At 49.1% G+C, this 19117-nt stretch overlaps 1 protein-coding gene across 1 annotated transcript in view; it reads left to right on the forward strand.

Moving 5' to 3' along the window:
- The window catches only part of TMEM108 (transmembrane protein 108), a 79287-nt gene extending 61361 nt beyond the window's left edge, over nucleotides 1-17926 (forward strand). The window contains exons 2-4 of the mRNA XM_047098885.1: nucleotides 2938-4365; nucleotides 13168-13322; nucleotides 17804-17926. Coding sequence (XP_046954841.1) covers nucleotides 2938-4365; nucleotides 13168-13322; nucleotides 17804-17926 — 1706 coding nt within the window. The remainder of the gene's footprint in view (nucleotides 1-2937; nucleotides 4366-13167; nucleotides 13323-17803) is intronic.
- Nucleotides 17927-19117: the final 1191 nt, after the last annotated feature.

The raw sequence follows: 19117 nt of genomic DNA on the forward strand, positions 1-19117 counted from the left end.
AGCCACCAGCTGGGCACAGACATTCCCTGACAGCCCCTCTGCCAAGGGCTTCTCTTATTCAGCCACATGGGCTGTGGGCCTCGTGCAGGAGTGAGGAAGTACAGAGGGATGAGCACCTGGGGAGCAGCCCTGGACCAGTGGAGACGGGAGCTGCTGGGTAAGTGAGTGCTCTTCTCACTCAGTTTGAGGTGCGGTCTACTCAGCCCCTCAGAGGTCCCCAGGAAATAGGAGTTGCTCACCATGATCAACTCATAACCTACGCTCAGATTGATTTTCTCTATTTAACTCATCTCAGACCCCCATGGTTGTCCCCTTGGATCACTTCCCAAAATAAGCTACTTTCACACAAGCCCTGGTCTCCCTTTCCTGTTTCTGAGATATCTGTAATGTAAGATAAGACACCTGTCTTAGCTCAGGCTGCTGTAATAAAGTATCACAGGCTGGGGTGCTTAAACAACACAGATTTATTTTCTCACAGTTCTAGAGGCTAGAAGACCAGGATCAAGGTACTGACAGGATTGGTTTCTGATAAGACCTCTCCCTTTGACTTGAAGATGGCCACCTTCTCACTGTGTCCTCACATGGCCTTTCCTCTGTGCACAATCATGTCTGCATCACTCTGTGTGTCTTAATCTCCTCTTATGAAGACACCAGTCAGGTTGGATTAGGGACCACCCCTAATGGCCTCGTTTAACTTAATAACCCCTTTTAAAAGCCCTGTCACCAAATACAGTGACATTCTGAGGTGCTAGGGGTTAGAGCTTCAACATATGAATTTGGGGGAAACAATTCAATCTTTAACACTTATATTGAACCAAGGAACTTATGAGTAAATTTATGAGGCTCATAAGGGAATGTCTCTCAAAACATCCAAGGTCAAGACTCCCAGCCATGAGAACAGATTGTCCCTGTGGTGTTTGACTGCAAGAGAGGAGTTAGAAAAACCCTGAACCCATCAGAGCACCGTGGCACAGCAACTTCCTGTCAGCCACTTCCTCCTCCTGCATCACTGGTGTGGCTGACCAGGAAAAGCAGGCATCTTAGACATAGTCGGTTTCATATACTGTGGCTACTGTGGGACTTTGAACATGTTAGTTAATCTACCTGAAATCTCAATTTCCTGCCCTGTCGAGTGGTTGTGAGGATTAAATCGAGCGTGAGAGACTGGGTCAGAGCAGGTGCTCTGTAAACAGTTTTTAGGATTGACTTGAACAAACAGAGCTTACAGTTGTTACATGGTTTAGGTCACCAATGAAAGTTTAGAAGAAAAAATATGTCGCTTAGGACAAACTGTTGGTCCTAGAGACTGTATGTGCTACAGTCCGTTCAATCTGCAGTCCCTTGGCCTCCTTCCACCTACTAATTTAGAAGTGCAGAGTACGGGGAGCAGGTCCACGCTCAGACTCTTCCCCACTCCACATAAGTCAGAGGTGGCCTCAGTGGTGATCCCGGGCCTCCTTTCAAAGGAATGCCAGGAGATGATCTCCCCTTCTGTTTCTGAAAGCTCACCAGGGCCCCTGTCTTCCCATCAGCAGCTTTGCTGACTGTCCCACACATGCAGAAATCACTGCCCGGGCCCCTGCTTTGGCCATTTGTCTTGCTTGAATCTGGTGGGGGAGGGCAGCTCCCAGAGAGTTACCAGATAGTGACAGATCTCTACCATTGTCTGGGTGGCCAGCAGAGCTGAAGGAAGGGCATGAGAGTGACCAGGAGGGGTTTCATAAGTACAAGGAGGAGTTCACAGGTCAGAATCAGACCTTAGAAGTCTGTCAGGCCACACCTCAGCAGTGGAGACCAGTTCTTCTCAGCCCATGTATTCTATTGGGGTGACCAGTCTTCCAGTTTATAATCTGAACAGATCCTATGTCTCACATTTATATGTGGTGTGTTATTTGTAAAATGTGGCACATGCTATTATGATTCATAAAATCCACATACATTTAGAAGTATTTTTAAATTTATAGGTTTTTGTCCTTGTGCATTTTCTCAATGAGCCAAAAGCATACACGCTGATCATCATGCAAAAGTCATGATTTTCTTTTAATGCTCAAAAGGCGTCCTCCTACTCAAAAGGCTGGGCATCACAAGTGATTTTCCACAGAGAGTTCAGCCACATGAACACCACAGGAAAAGCAGTTAACATTAATGAGAACCACAAAACCAGCTGGTGTTCACAGTGTGCATCTCTTTTAGGCTCTGTGCTAAGTGCTGTATGGGCACCAGATCTGGTCACCCTCTGGACCCTTGTCCCCCTCTACCTGTTGCTCTTCTATGGCACTGAGATGTCGCTGCCTTGCTTTAGGATTGTTTGTGGATTTCTTTGAGCTCACCCAGAGCCAGAGACTGCCCTGTTCATTTTTTGTCCTCTAGGGTCAAGGAGAGGTCTGGAGACCCTCCCTACTTGCCTGGTGAGTGGGTCTGAAGAAAGAGAGCATTTCTGACCATTTCTGCCTTTGTCTAGTCCATAAATGGAAGATTCAGAAAGGGCATGAGAGTTGGTCAGCTCTGCTTATGTAAACATTCCACATAGAGCTGCCAGCTTCCCTTTGATCAACCTGGCCTTGACCACCCTCTGGCTGCAGAGGGGTAGCAGACACTCAGAGGCCACAAGCCTTCTTCCTACACCCAGCCCAGCCTGTTCTCAGAAGCTGCTTTTGGGTGGAGGGCTGATGGCGTTTCACAGGCACTCAGCAAAGGATGGTCCTGACCAGCTTAGCTGCCTCTCCCCAACAGTGCTGGGTAGCACCTACCTAATAGACCTGCCCAACTTCACATGATCTTGTATCTGATGAGGGTCAGGATGGCAGTGTGGACCTCCGGAATGCTCCCAACGTTTCCTTTGAGTTCCCAGAGCTTTACAGGTTCATGGGTAAGGAAGGTCCAGACTCTGAGCTATTCCCCAGGCATTTCACCTCTTCTCTCTGTCTTCCTCTCAAGGCTTCCTCCTGATCTTGGCACTGACCGAAGCACTGGTATTTGCCACCCAGGAACCATCTCCCAGAGAATCTCTTCAGGTCCTCCCCTCAGGCACCACCCCAGGCACCATGGTGACAGAATCCCTCAGCTCTACCAGACACTCATCCATGGCAACTGCACCCACTTCTGTGATGACACTGACCCCCTATCCTGATGGACCTTCCTCACAGGCTGCAGCTCCCATGGCAATGACAGCACCCCATCCAGATGGACACCCTCCTACAAACACCATCTCCACCATTATGGCGACAGCAACCACCCCACATTCTGAAGGCCCACTGCCCACAGGGCCCCTTCCTACTGCCATGGCAACCACATCCTCCCCCTCAGAGGGCCGCCCCCAGGGAGAAGCTGCACCCACCATCCTGCTGACAAAGCCAACAGGAGCCAGCAGCCGTCCCACCACAGCACCCACCCGGGCTACCACGCGCAGGCCTCCCAGGCCCCCAGGCTCTTCCCGAAAGGGGGCCGGCAGTTCATCACGCTCTGTCCTGCCTGCACCCAGTGGCCACTCTGGGAGGAAGGAAGGCCAGCGGGGACGAAATCAGAGCTCCACACATCTGGGGCAGAAGCGGCCCCTAGGGAAGATCTTTCAGATCTACAAAGGCAACTTTACAGGGTCTGTAGAAACTGACCCCTCCACCCTCACCCCCAGGAACCCACTCTGGGGTTCTTCTTCCTCACCACAGCCCCAGACAGTGACCACAACCATGGCGCCCAGCAGGACCTCGTGGGCACCACCCACCAACCCCCTTGTGCCTGCAGAGGACAAGCCAGGCCTTAGCAGAGCAGACCAGGGGGGTGGTTCCACTTTCACCAGCCAAGGAGGGGAGCCGGACACCACAGTAGCCTCAGGTGCCCCTGCCAGCCCACAACCTGCCCCAGTGCCTTCTCTGCGCCCCCGCGGTGACCCACAGGATGGCCCCAGCCACAGTGACTCCTGGCTTACTGTCACCCCTGGCACCGACAGACCTCCATCTACCAGCTCTGGGGTCTTCACAGCCACCGCGGGGCCCACCCAGGCTGCCTTCAATGCCAGTGTCTCAGCCCCTTCCAAGGGGATTCCTCAGGGAACATCCTCAACCTCGCAGGCCCCAGCCCACCCCACCGGGGGCTCAGAAAGCACTGTTTTCCAAGCCAAGGAGGAGGCTACAGCCACCCCCACCATGACCAACAGGGTGCCCAGTCCTCTCTCCACAGTGGTGTCCACGGCCACAGGAAACTTCCTCAACCGCCTGGTTCCTGCTGGGACCTGGAAGCCTGGAACAGCAGGGAATATCTCCCATGTGGCTGAAGGGGACAAACCCCAGCACAGAGCCACCATCTGCCTGAGCAAGATGGACATCGCCTGGGTGATCCTGGCCATCAGTGTGCCCATCTCCTCCTGCTGTAAGTGCCTCACCCACTCCCTACTCCTCCCTCTCTCCCTCCTCTCCCTCTACCACATCAACTTGTCGGTCCCCAGAGTTCCTTTGCCCTAGAGCTGGACAGTCCCCGCCAAGTAGGCTGCAAAACTTCCCAGAGTTACAGGAAACCAGGTGGCAGGACAAGAATCATGGGTTATCTCTACCCCTAGTCCTCTGCTCTGCCAGGCTATGGCTCAGATCCTCACTGATCATAAAGACAAAGCTCCCAAGAGTTGGGAAGAACCTTCCAAGTAGTCCAGTCTGACCGCATTTTTTAGAAAGGAACACCAAGCTAGAGAGGTCCCATGGCTCACTCAGGAGCCCAAAGTTAAGCGAGAGACAGGCCTGGGAAGGGACTGTCTTCCCACCCAGTGCTCTTGTCATGACAGCACCCTGCCACACTCACCCTGGAGGGCAGCCTGCTAATGGCTATAGTGACATGGCACCAAGACACCGTAGGTGAATGTTGGCACTTCTAAACGTACAACCTCCAAGTAGCAAAACCTTCACTTTCCTCTCCCACTTCACATCCATCTTTCTGCCTGCCTTTTCTCCCATCCCTCATCTCTTCTCCTCCTACTCTCTCTGTCTTTCTCCAAAAAAGAAGAAATGAAGCTTTGATCTTGCAGGGATTTCTATCAGCCTTGGCAAAAGCAGTTCCTATAGCTAAATTGAGCCTTGAGAGTTACATGTAAATTTAGCTCTTCTCTCTCTCTTCCCTGGTTTTATTTGTTCATGGATGGTGTGAGCTAGATAACGATGTAGATCCCATCATTGCTTCCACTGGTACTGGTGGAGAAGGGCTCTCCCCAGGCCACCAGCACCTCCTTGCTGCTCCCTGTCATTACTTTAATGAGAATTCAGGAGACCTTCTCCCTGATGTCTCCATACAGAACCTAACATAATCACTCAGAACCTTAGGGCTTCCTTTTATGTCTTTGCCATGTATTTGATCCTAGATTCTTAGAGTTTCTCTGATAACATCACAGGAATCCTCACTGATCTTAGCTTCAGCTCACCCATAACAGTTATCATCTGGCCTCCTTCTGAACCCTTCTAGGGGTGAGAAACCCCCTGTGCTCCTCATTCATTGGACATCCCATTCTCCTATGACCCCCTCAGGTTGTTACCCAACTCTCTTGGGAGCCTGACATTTGCCTCTTTGTAATTTCCACTCTGTGGTCCTAAGCCATGTCCTCTGAAACCACACAAAACCAGTCCATCTACCAATCCCTAAAACATTTGAAATGGCACTCAAGGGCAGCCTTTCTTTTCCCAAGTTGCTCATTACTATTCATTCAAGTCTCTTTGTAGGGCCAAATTGCCCTGGCACTTCCCCCTTGTCTGACACTCTGGATGGCCACCAGTTTATCCCTGCTCTCCTAGAAGGAAGCACAGCATTTCACATGCCCAGCCATGGCAGAGGAGAGCAGATGGTCACTCCTTTGTTCTGGACATTTCGGTCACATTCAGGAAGCCAACACTGGCATCGGCTCTGTTGGTGGTACCGTCACATCACACCATGGGCTCATCCTGATCTCAAGAGGAATGAAACCCCAGAAACTTTCCACAGAGGAGGCTTTTAAGCCAGCTCTCCTAGCCTTTCCTCAACCCATGGGTCATTTGAACATTAGTACAGGGGGTGTGTGCCTTTAACATGAACATTTCTGCTTGGCATTGTACCAATAAGATCTTTTAAAATCTAGATTCTGGATTCTTTCCAGAAGCCACCTCTCCCAGCTTTTTGTTTCCTTCTAGTTGATAAGCAAAGCAAACTTTCCATGTCAAAAGTGGGCGGCCTATTTCTGCTCAAGGACCCAATTCAGGAAAAGTGAAAATGTTTGCAGATTGCATATTTCATTCTTTCATTAAATGGCTTTATTGTCTTTCATGGAAATACAAATGAATTCTTAAAACTGATTGCCCACTTCTGAAACAGAAGAATGATAATGAGAAAATGTAGCACTGTTAGCCAATAAATTATTAATAATGGTCATATTTGAGAAGTAACCACATTAGAAACAGCTTTCTAATTTTCTATTCTCTACATGTCTCTAGAGGCTTTAGTTTACAAAGTGAGTTCCCATTATTTTTAATAATTCCATCCTTGGGGCACCTGGGTGGCTCAGTTGATTAAGTGTCCAGCTTTAGCTCAGGTCATGCTCTCATGGTTTATAGGTTCAAGCCCCACATTGGGCTCTCTGCTGTCAGTGCAGAGCCCTCTTCACATCCTCTGTCTTCCTCCCTCTCTGCCCTTCCTGTGCACTCTCTCTCTCTCTCTCTCTGTCTCAAAAATAAATGGCCATTTAAAAAAAATCATTCCATCCTTAAAACAGACTAGCCAGAGGGATTAAAACAAAAACAAAAACATAAACATGCTATGCAAGGAACACACTTTACAGGGAGGGAATAAGTCACCAGGTGAAGTGACTTTTCCAGGGTCCCAGCTCACATAAGTCAGCCCAAATCCGGTGGTAGAATCTGTTTGATTCAACACAATATTTCCCAAGTGCCCGTTGTGTGCCAAGCACTATGCCAAGCATTAGGGAATTGATATATGTGATGTGGCTCCCTTCCCCAGCTCCCAGAGCCCTCTCCCCACCTGGGCCTTTCTCTTTGCCTGGTTTGGACAGCACAGAGTAGATCCAGCCTGCACCCCACAGGCCACACCCACCTGTGTTTTATAGTTCTGAAAAGACTTCTACAGCCCTTTTTACATGTGTGAGTTTGAAATTAGATCAGATCTTACTGCAAAGCCAGAAAACCCATGGGCTGCCTAAACCATGCATAATAATGTCAACTAAGGTAGTAGCAAATACATAGCCTGGAACTGCACCCAGAGAATGCTTCGGCAGTCTGAAAAGAGCCTTCAGGTGCTGGGACCGAACATACCACTTCGTAAAGGAAGATATGAGTCTTTGTTCAAAGTGGACTCTTGAAGCCTCTTGGAACCAGACTCCACTTCTTTAGCATCTGTCTTGCATTTCCATCGTCCACATGGGAGGGTCCCCTAACCTCTCACTCCTAAGGTCCCTGCCTTAGCCCTGGCTGCCTCCACATAGGGCTCCCTGCCCTTAGTCGTGGCCCCAACTCCTGTGGGTCCTCTGGGGCCCTGTGAAGGCCCTGATGCAAAGGACATCAAGATAGAATATTTGTCCAGCTGCAGAATACCATGCTCTTTCAGAGCACAGATGAACAAATATCCCAGCTGTTTTCATAGCCTAATCCCACTCCAGTCATTAGACAAGCAGACCTCTTCCAGTGGCTGCATTTATCCGAAAGTTCACTCTGCTGCCCTCAAAGATGGGTCTTTGCCAGTTTGCCAGATATTTCAGGCAGTCTAGGTTGGTAACAAAGTGCGTGCCTAGATTTCCTCACACCTGGCTTTTCAGACCAGGCCCTGGTCTTGTTCCTGCTTTTCTCCATCCACCAGAAGCCAGACTTCAGGTGGCCAGGGTTGCTAGGCAGGTGGGTGAATCCTCTACTTCTGTTGGAAGCAGGGGGTGATCATAGCAAATCTCAGGCCTGTGCAAGAAGGGATGTCATCAATTACACCAGCCCTTCCAAATTGAAAGCTCCACCCAATGGCTGGAAGGCTAGATATGTCACAGCTGAGAAATGCTTTGTCTCCTGAGACATGACAGAGACAGCCACACAGGGTTTCAGATGTGCTGAGAACCGAAACTGATTGGATCCAGGCCACAATTGACTGGGGCAGGGAGCCATGTGGCTCTTGAGTTGGTCTCTGCTGCCACCATCAGGAATCAAAGAGCCCACTAACTCCTGCCGGAACCCTCTGGACCTGGCACTGAATTGATCCTCCCGCACTGCCATCAGTGCTCTGGGTTTTCATCAGGAGGTCAGTTTTGTGACTCTGCCAGGCTCCCTGGCGTCTCTTGCACATGACGCATCTGTTCTCGAGAATGTCTTCACTCTGCTTCCCTGAAAAAGATGAAAGCCTTTCTGGAGGGTGAGAACAGAAAACAGGCCAGCGGCAGATGTTTTTCATACTAATCTAAGTTGAGCCTGGCTGGAACCGGGAAGCAACTCTTTCTGACCCCGGATATGTGAGGGTCCATGTGCACCTCACCCCAGAGCATTCTGGCTTCTTGCAGACATGCAGTTAATGGCACTGGAGTATCAGTGCAGCGTTCAGCAAGATAATATATCCTGTGGTCATGCAGTTCTTGGCTATGTTCATTGTTCTGTGAATGTTAGTCCAATCTGAATGTGTGTATATGTGTGTATTTAGTTATGTATGTGTATGTATGTGTGTATAAAATATATGTGTGGGTGTGTGTGTGTATGTTATACACACATACACACACACACACACATATATATATGTGTGTGTGTGTGTGTTTTATAGGCCCAAAATAACTTTGTAGTTACTACATAAGAAGACACGGGTCAGAGTTACTCTTTCCATGAGAAGAATAGAATAAATTGGAATGAGAAGGAAGTGTGTCCAGGAGGTTTGTCTCCTTGGGGCTTATGAGCTAACTGACGCCAGGGTGGTGGGGAGCAGCCTCAGGGCCAGGGGATGTCACTTCAGCTGGACCAGAGTGTCATACCTATGTTCTCACAGCTCATCTCTGCTTCCCAGTCAGCACCTCCTGCTGGGGGCCTTCTAGTCCCACACACCAGGATGGGGAGCCAGACAGCCCCTAAACCTGCTTTCCTGAGGCCCATAGCCTCGTTTTGAGCCTGGCCTCCTTCCCAAACTCCCAAAGGTGGGAGACAATGGTCCACAGTCTGGCCCCTCAGGCCGGCACCACTGGACCAATCCTTCCCTCCAGGGTGTCAGGCTTCTCCTCTATAAGATGAAGTGCCCAAACTGAAATATGTCACACCTCCCTGTCCTCTAACTTTCTAACACTTTTTTTAAAACTGTTCATTTATTTATTTTATGTGAGAGATCGAGAGAGAGCGAGCAGAGGAGGGGTAAAGAGAGAGCGGGAGAGAGAGAATTCCAAGCAGGCTCCATGCTGCCAGCCCGGAGCCCAACGTGGAGCTCGATCCCAAGAACAAACAGCAAAATCATGGCTTGAGCTGAAATCAAGAGTCAGACACTCAACCAACTGAGCCACCCAGGTGCCCCTGTTCTGCTGCATAAATCATTGGAGAAGAAGGCTGGTGTGACAGAAAAGCTTGGCTCATGGACTCAAACATACCTGGATGTCATGCCAGCTCTCCTGCCGGCCACCTGTGGGGCTTGGACAAGTTATTTAACTGTCAGTCCAATGTTTTCTCACCTATAAAAATAGGACTAACATCCTCTGTGTCAGTTCAGGACCTTCAAGAGGCAGATGCCAGCATGGGCTTGTGTTTGCCCAGAGTTGTGTCCTTTACCAAGTGCTTCCACATGCCTCAGATGTGTTCCCAGCCATGTTCAGGGTGATCTCACACAACAAGCATCACTCTGAGGGTCACAGAGACCCAGGTCAGGTTCCATTAATTACCTGAGTGATCAAGATCAATTTTGTTAACTTCCATGAGCTTCAGTTGCCACTTGTGCAAAGGGGAAGAGTAACAGTACCTTTCTCAGAGAGCTATTTTGAGGGTTAAATCAGACTATAAAGTGCCTAGGTCAGCCCTGGGCATGTATTAGAGACTCCATAAATCTGAACTGTACTTTTCTTTCTTAGATGAAAGGTCAGGCCAGCAAAACAATGAAAGTTCTAAACCACAGGTGGTGCCTTGGCCTTGAGCCACTCAACAGTCATGCAGCCCGGTATTTCTTTCTACATCTCTCTTGTGGAGGGTACTGGAAGAACAAGAAGAAAACTGTCATTAATTAAGCACCCACTGTGCATCCGGCAGTTTGCTCAGCATTTTGCATTCATGATCTCTAGCTCTCATTACAGCCCTGTGAGTCCATAGCAGTCAGTATGAGGAAGTGACTTACCTAGTGTAACATGCAGCAGTCAGACTTCAACCCAGGTCTTGTGGACTCCAAGCCCACGCTCTTTCTATGTCAGGCCAGCTTCTATTATATAAATGAAATGGCACTTGAGAGGCACTGGGAACTCCTGGAGAGAAACAGTCAGGCCTAGAGCACTAACAACATTTGAGGAGAGAAAGCTAGGAACTGAGCCCCCTTTCCAATCCCCAGGCCATCCTGCAAGCAGGCCAGCCCTTCCCATCGAGACAGGGTCCTGGTCCCACATTCTAAACAGGCCCTGGCTCTGGAGCCAGGGGCAGTGTGGGCTTGAGGGAGCACTGGACTAGGAGTCAGAGGACCTGGACTCTGCACCCTTGCCAGCCCAGGTTAGCAGCATGAGTTCACTGCAGCCTAACCCTCTCTTTCTGGCTTCTGTTTCACCAGTTCGAATCCCCCCCTCAGGCCACTTAACCATCCCAGTTCCAGGAGCAGGGTAGAAAGGTAGTGACAATGAATAATAAAGATGCCAGAAAAAGGGACACGGGACCTAGGGTCTTGCCCCAGCCCTGCCACTCGCAGACCTGTGAGCTGTGGCAAGTCAGCTGGATGCTTTGGACCACAGTCTTCTCATCTGTAAAATAAGGAGAGTCCATAAATTAGCAGATTTTCAGGCTGAGTTCTGCAGCTCCCCTTCCTCACCCCCATTCATCCTCCAACCACCCCCGTCTTTGGAAGGAAGGGAAAGAAGAAAGGAGAACTTGAATTTGGAAATTTTTCAAAATTTAAAAAAGTCTATACCAGCCAATCTAAAATTCCTTTTAGCTCAAACATTCAGAAGTCTCCTTTATATCTTTAAAACTTTTTTAAGGGGACGTGGAAGAATAATGAGCAAATTAGAGAAGTCTTTCTCATCGAAGGAGATTGGACCAATAGAAACTTGCCCAACCTCAGTCTTGTCTGGAGGCCTTTTCAGGTTGAGATAAGAGAGTTACAGAATTCCTACATCATCCTGCAGGGGCCTACAGGGTGGGCCCTGTGGTCTTAGCCTGTGTGGGTGCCAGCTTTTTCAGGTACCCCACACCCTGGCAAGTACAGGCGCCCTGATGCTGGCTAACCCTCAGGCTGCTGCGAACAGAGCTGGCACTCTGCTGCCCCCTGGTGGTCATTGCTATCTTGGTGCCGGCCTCTGGAATGCTCAGCCTGGGGTCCCCTCTCTGGAGCACACATGGTTGGCACCTCCAGGATGTTAAGTGCAGCCCTGCCCACCCGTGGCCTGGAGTTTCAGCCACTGCACAGGCTGTGGTGATGATGAGTCTGGGCAAGGGATGCCCAGTCTTCATTTACTGGCTTCTCCCCAAGAGGGTTACTGTCACCCTTGTCAAAACATCACCCGTTGCACTGTGTGAGCCTGGACAGGCCACCTTACCTCCCCAACTTCAAAAGCCTTCCCCTTTGGCATGCCGAAAGCCCTCTGTTCACACCTGATTCATAAGCAAAATCCAAACATACTCCTTCCTCCCTGGGGCCCTGCAAATCTCAAAGATTGGACAGACGGGGTCACACATCAAGCTGCATAGAGCCCCAATCAGGCCCATCTGTGCAGTGTGGACTTCTGCGCATCAGTCTTTGTGAGGCAGAATCATGAATGGTTAAGAGCACAGACTATGGAGTCCAGATGTCTGGGTTTGCTCTTGGGCAAGTCGCTTCACTTTTCTGAGTCTCGGTTTTCCTGCCTGCAAAATGGGAACCCTAAAAGTACTTCATGGAGTGAAGTGGAAGATTAAATTAATTAATATTTCTAAAGTGCTAGGAAAACTTCCTGGCACATAAACACTATATAACTGTTAGAAGCTTTTTTTTTTTTTTTTTTTTTTTTTTTTTTAAGAGGAGGAGGAGGAGGTTGGTGATAGTGGAGGTGATGGTTATGGTGCCGGAGCAGCTGTTTTATCAGGGTCCAAGACCTCTGCTCAGTAATACTATTCTAAGTCTCTACCATCAAGCGCTCCTGTGGTATTCAAGGGCTCATTTTGTAAAGTTCACCAAGTCCTGTTCCTCTTTCTGCCATACTCCTACTCTGGCTGAGAATTCTCCTCACCAGTCCAGCAGTACAACTGAGAGCACACAGCCATTCTCTAAGCCTTTCCACCAAATGAGCAAGGCCTTTTCTTGGAGCAAACTCGAGGAGTGGCAGTGCAGCACCCACAGATATCTGAAATTATATCCAGGCCTCTTGCCTGTGAGCCCTATGGATGCAGCCACTGGACATGACCCTGGCTTCATCTCCTACCTCACTCCCCTACACTCCAGCCAGGCTACTCTTTTCACTCACATCAAGTGTGTCCCCACCTCGGTCCCTTTGCACATGCTGTTCTCTCTACCTGGGGCATACTGCCCTATTCTGCTCTTGTCTAGCTCCTTCTCCATATTCTGTTCTCAGCTTTAAGGTCACCTCAGGAAAGCTTTACATGATGACCCTAAAACATTCTCTCCCCAAACCCTGTCCATTGTCTTTCTCACTTCACCCTGTTTTATTTTCTTTCTTCAGTTACTGCTATCTGAATTTATCTTATTTATTCATTTTGTTTCTTATAGATCGTGTGACCCTGCCCCTCATCCCGAGTATCCCTCCTTACACACACTAGGAGGGATGTTTATGATGCAGGGCGGCCTTGTGTTTTTTTTTTTTTTTCATTCCCTCTCTCCCAGAACCTGGCCCACAGTAGGCATTCAGCGTATGTAGATAACTGTTGAATGAACAAGCAAACAAATTGACTGATGGAGTAAGTGGTTGCATGTATGGCCATCACAGCCCCACCTGGAGACTGGCGCCTGTCACTCAGCACTGCTGGCTCCATGCTTGTTGTCTCCCTCCCCTGTCTCTAACTTGGACTCTCTCCACAGCCGTCTTGCTGACAGTGTGCTGCCTGAGGAGGAAGAAAAAGACGGCCAACCCAGAGAACAATCTGAGCTACTGGAACAATGCCATCACCATGGACTACTTCAACAAGCATGCTGTGGAGTTACCAAGGGAGATCCAGTCCCTTGAAACCTCTGAGGTAATGAGCCCCAAACCAAGGGGTGCCCCTGAAAGGTCTGGCTCCAGCACAGGGAAAAGCCCAGGCTCCAAAGTAAGCTATGGAGCCTCTGCTTGCTTCTCAGTGTCTTGCTCCTTGAAGGGTGGTCTCTGGACCAGGAGACTGCAGGCCCCACCCAGTCCTACTGGGTCAATCTGTATTTTAGCAAGAATTCCCAGGTGCCTTCTACATATGTTAAAGTTTGGGAAGCACTGTTCTTGGGACCTCTAGTTTCTGGGAACGGTTCGATAAGTATTCACTGAGGACCCAGCTTGTGGCTGGCAGTCCCTGGGGACTGTCAAGATGAGAGCTTGCTCTCAGGGGGCCCAGTTTCCAAGATGTGGTTGAGGTATGATGAGCCCCACACATCATTCCAAAGCAAACAAACTAGGGGAGATACAAGAAGAGTTGCAGAGGTATAGAAACCTAGGAGAAGAAGGCCTTCACAGTGGGGTTTCGGAAGGATAAATGGATTTTGACAGGTTTCCCAGCAAAGTAAGTAGCCTGAGTAAAGGTGAGAATGTGGACTGGACACAGCATATTATGGGGGAAAAGAATACACTGGGTCAAGAAGTGTTTGCCCAGACACCTGTCTGGCCAGTGAGAGAGCCAGGCTTTGAGGTGTTCCTTCTACCCTCACACAGGTGGGGCAGAGGACAGGACACATCAGGAAAGGTACATGGATTGGGCATGGGCTTGAATGGGCTTGAATGGAGTTCATACTTTAGTCTTGGGCAGTGGAGGGTCATTGAAAGTTTTGAGCTTTGTGTGGCCTAGTTTTAGAAAGATTGTGCCAGTGGTCTGATGAAGGCACTGTATACGTGAGTAGTGAGTGAATAGGAAGGAAAGGAAGGGTGGTTTAATGGATGGATGAATGGATGGGATGACCGGAAGAAAGACTCAAAATAAGTAGGCCAGCTGGGACCAATCAAGGTCCAGGAGAAAGATGGCAGACATCTGAGTAAAAGCAGGGAGAGCCAAGAAGAGTTCTTCTGGAGACACAGTGCCCTCTTCCCCTGCAGATCCATCCCCCACAGCAGCCAGAGTGGGCTTTTACAAACATAAATGTGATCACATCGCTCATGTACTCAGAGTCCTTCAGTAGCTTCCTGGTGCTCTCAAGTTAAAGTTCAGAGTCATCTACAGGGCCTGGGAGGTTGGCCCGGCCCTGGCCCGACTCTCCAGCCTCACGTCACTCCACTCTCCCTCTCATTTGCTAAGCTCTAGCCACACCAGATTTCATTTCTTTATGGCACCAAGTTACATTCTGTTCTAGGGCTGTGCATGACTCTCCCCTCTGCTGGAATGTTGTCTGTCCCTCCCCAGCACCCCCTCATGTTCACCTCAATAACTTCTCCCTATCACTCAGGCCTGTCATCTGTCTCTGCTGCCTGAGGGCAGGAGCCCTGTTTGTTCTTCTCACCACTCTATCCCTAGTACCTAGAACAGTGCCCAGCACTTGCTAGGTGCTTGGTAAATGTTTATCACATGAATGAACCACAAGTTTTGTTCATTATTGATCCATCACCCAGCCCAAAGCCTAACACACAGTGGACGCTCAATAAAAAATTTTAACTGAAGGACAGAGGGACAGGCTTCATGAAAGCAGTGACCTTTAGTATGGTCAGTGCAGCAAAAGTGGTAGCTACAGTCATTGTGGTGAACATTTCATCATGCAGACAATTGTCAGATCACTATGTTGTACACCTAAAGCTAAAATAATACTGAATGTCAACTAAACTTCAATAAAAAATAAAAATTTATTTTAAAGATTTTCTGAAAACTATTATAATGAGCGAAAAATGGCTAAGTTAGCAGAGGGGCTGGCCACACTTTGAATGTGGGCTGTGAATCCCTGAACTCTAAATTTCTCATATTCCTGGGGTGCCTCGGTGACTCAGTTAAGTGTCCGATTCTTGATTTCGGCTCAAGTCATGATCTCACGGTTCATGAGATCGAGCGCCGTGTCAGGCTGTGCTGAAGGCACAGAGCCTGCTTGGGATTTTCTCTCTCCACCCCTCCTCTGCTCGCTCGCTCTCTCTCAAAATGAATAAATAAACGTTAAAAAACGTTTAAGTAGGGGTGCCTGGGTGGCTCAGTCAGTTGAGCGCCGACTTCGGCTCAGGTCACAATCTCGCGGTCCGTGAGTTCGAGCCCCGCATCGGGCCCCTGTGCTGACAGCTCAGAGCCCGGAGCCTGTTTCGGATTCTGTGTCTCCCTCTCTCTGACCCTCCCCCATTCATGCTCTGTCTCTCTCTGTCTCAAAAATAAATAAACGTTAAAAAAAAATTTTTTTTAAAAAGTTTAAGTAAATAAATTTCTCATAGTATCTTTGCAAACTGATAAATGAAAACCAAAGCCAAAGGGCCGTGCCTGTGAGCTTACTATAGAAAGGGCCCTGCCTGTGCAGCGTCCCAGTTAGTCATTCCAGCCAGGGCACCTGGGCTGCCATCAGACACAAGCCAGAGGCTCTAGTAGAGGCTGCCTCCAGCAGTCACCCTCCCAGGGTCAGGAGGTTGCAGCAGAACCAACAGCAAAAAGGTCAGTTTGGCTTCAGCACGGGCTTTATGGCTGTTTCCCTCCCAGCAGGCCTCCTGCCCTCATCCTGCTTTACTTAGCTCATTGTTAGTTTGTTCTCACTCTCTGGGCACACCCAGGCACTGTGGACCACCCCGAGAGTGGCCTTGCCATCACAGGGCATGTGCCCCACACTCCACAGCTGGGGCAGCCCTTACCGCCCGCCCTGTAGGCTGCCAGCGCCAGTGGCTGCCAAGTGCTTTGCCTAAGCAAGTTTCTCTGGTGCCCTGCTCCCCTTCTGGGTTGATGAAAGAGCAAAGCACAAATCTAGGCTATACAGGCAAAACTGTGATGCCCAAAAAGTGCCTGGAAATTTTTCCATGCTTTTTTTTCCCCTCCTCTTCCTTCCCTTCCTCCTCTTCTTTTTTTTTTTTTCTTCTTTCTTGTCTGTTATTTCTTAAGTAACTTTCTTTTTTATGCTGCAAAAAGTGTCCACATGGTTCACCCATGGTGAACACTTGCTTTGTAAGAACTATAAAGGGGGAGCCTAGGTGGCTCAGTTGGTTGAGCCGCCAGCTTCGGCTCAGGTCGTGATCTCACAGTTCATGAGTTCGAGTCCTGCATCAGGCTCACTGCTGTCAGCACAGAGCCCACTTTGTATCTTCTATCCCCCTCTCTTTCTGCCCCTCCCCTGCTCACACTCGCTCTCTCCAAAATAAACATTAAAAAACAAAACAAAACTATAAAACGACACACCAGATCTCATCCTCCAAAATTCCCCTCCACAGCTCCACCCAAAGCCCAATGAAGAATGGGAATGGTAGTCCCCTCAGTGACATGCTGCCTTGTGTTCCTTACTTAGAGGGCTGACTCTGTGTCTGCCTCTGAGATGGGCACTCAACCAATTCCAGACATTGATGGAAATTCTCATCTTCTGGAAAGTCATTTTACCGACAAATGGCCTTTCTTTCTTTCTCTCCTTATTATCCATAAGGCAATATGTACTCCTCAAAAATTATACATGTTTTGCTTAAAAATAAACTTAAGAGAATTAATTATGTCTTCTTCAAGTGGAGACATCTAAGCAAGTCTGGCTTAAGCCAGCTCTGCCTTAGCATATTACTGAGTCTTTGCCCTGATGTAGCCTGCAGGTTCTGAGACTTCAGTGTTTGAGAATTAGGACAAGCTGTGACTTTTTTCCCCCCTAAATTATACCTGGGCCTGAATCTGAGTATAGACATTTAGTGGCCCACAAATGCTTGCAGCCTTTATTGGATGAGGCCAAATCTATTCAGATGACCTAATCAGTGAATTACCTCTTTGTAGGCTTTTCCATTTCTGGGGCTGTGGAGACAGACTGTATTTTTCACTTAACCACCCATTGTCACACAGAGATTCAGGTCCTTTCACCTCAGAACCATCTAGTACTACAAGAAATGAGGCTATAATTCTAAGCAGGTTTTGAGAGGACTCAGGATGGGGAGGAGTGAGCCCTTGAAGGCCCTGCCAGGTGGGTGGCAGGAGAGGAAGGAGGTGGGCAAGCGTAGGGTGTGAAGGTGGAGGGAAGAAAGGCAGCCACATCTCCCAAAGATCTGTGAGAAAGAGGCAGGAGGGAGAGTGTGGGTTTGCCCACTAGAGCACCGAGATACACTGAATGTCACTCATGGCGGGCCCTCTCGGACTTTTACAAGGAGAGCAACACCATCTCTGGCAGCCTGAGCTGGGAGTGATTCAGGAAGCAGGAAATCTTGTTCAGAAGCTGCTGCAAAAATATGAAAGAAGAGCAGAGAGGGCTCTGCGCCTCCACACTGGCAGTGAAGATGATGAAAGGTGTTTACCAAAGCAATCCCATGTGGAAACAAATGTCCTCGTGTGTGTATTTCTTTATGAATGGCCACTGCCTAAACCCTCTGAGATCATCCCATGTCCTGCCTCTCTCCTCCCAGGACCAGCTCTCAGAGCCCCGCTCCCCAGCCAACGGCGACTACAGAGACACTGGGATGGTCCTTGTTAACCCCTTCTGCCAGGAAACACTATTTGTGGGAAATGATCAAGTGTCGGAGATCTAACAGCAGCAACCCTTGCTTTGCCGTTCCCTACCATTCGTCTCTAAATTATAAATATACAAATATATATTATAAATATAACCTTTGTGTAACCCTGACTTAAATGAGAAACATTTTCAGCTTTTTCTCCCCCTAAGAATTGTCAACATCTTTTTTACAAGTGTGGTTTAAAAAAAAAAAAAAACTTTACAGAACGATCCGTGGCTTTATAAAATAAAGGTATTTCTAAGCAAAGCAGTTGCATTGATTGCTTCTCTTAATAACTGTCCTTGAGCACTTGGGGTCCCAGCAGCCCCAGGCAGGTGAGGGAAGAGACAGACCTGTAGAGGTGCGATTTTAAATTGGTCAAGAGTACGGCCCTTTGCATGCTCCTTAAAGTTCTGGTTCCTCTTGATTCAGTGGGATTCCCTTCCCTCCCCCTCTGTGTACACACCAGTGAAGGCAAGTGGGCCACCGGGGGAGAAGCAGTAGACTCGTGTACAGAGCAGGAAGGGGGAGCACCTCGCCACCCCAGCAGATAAACGTCCTGCACCTGCACAGTGGCACCATTGGCTGTCGAGCGTAATTCCAACTGAGTTAAGGACCGCTGGCAGGAACATGCAGCCCTCAGGAGCCTGTGGAGGACATCGTGGGCATCCCGTCAAGGCCACATCCCCCTAACATCCCACGACAGGGAGTTTCCACTGTGCTAACAACAGGACTGCCTTGCCCTGGTGGAAAATAAGCCCCCCCCCCTTAAGCACATTCCTGCATCCCCTCCAACACCCACATCTGCTTTAAAACTCGTGCCTTTCTCTAGAGATGGTTTAGATGTGGATCCTAGCCCCGGAGCTTTGGTATGCTTGCTCTCCTTCAAGGATCAAATGTTTATTGGGGTTCAGCTTTGTTTTCTCAAAAGGCATCGCACTGTGCCCCTGAGGAACATGTTAAGAGGCCTTGAATTATGGGGCTGTAATTTTCTAAGCCCTCCTGTGATCTTAAACAAGATTGCTAAAGTGGATCACTTGGGAGAAGACATCCTGATATCCCTCCCTGGCGTTGCAGACCTGCCTGTGGGTCAGCAGACAGGCTTGCCGTCCAGCTCGCGTTCTCCAGTCTCCCCTCCACTGCTCCCCTCGCCTGTCCACGCTCAGGAGGGCTCAGACCCACAGAGACGCAACAGAGGCTTCCACAGATGACTGCTTCTCACCTTTT

The sequence above is a fragment of the Lynx rufus genome, unplaced genomic scaffold (assembly GCF_022079265.1).
Source record: "Lynx rufus isolate CCGP_SWC_20201006 ecotype Redwood Valley unplaced genomic scaffold, mLynRuf1.p SCAF_5, whole genome shotgun sequence".
NCBI lineage: Eukaryota > Metazoa > Chordata > Mammalia > Carnivora > Felidae > Lynx > Lynx rufus.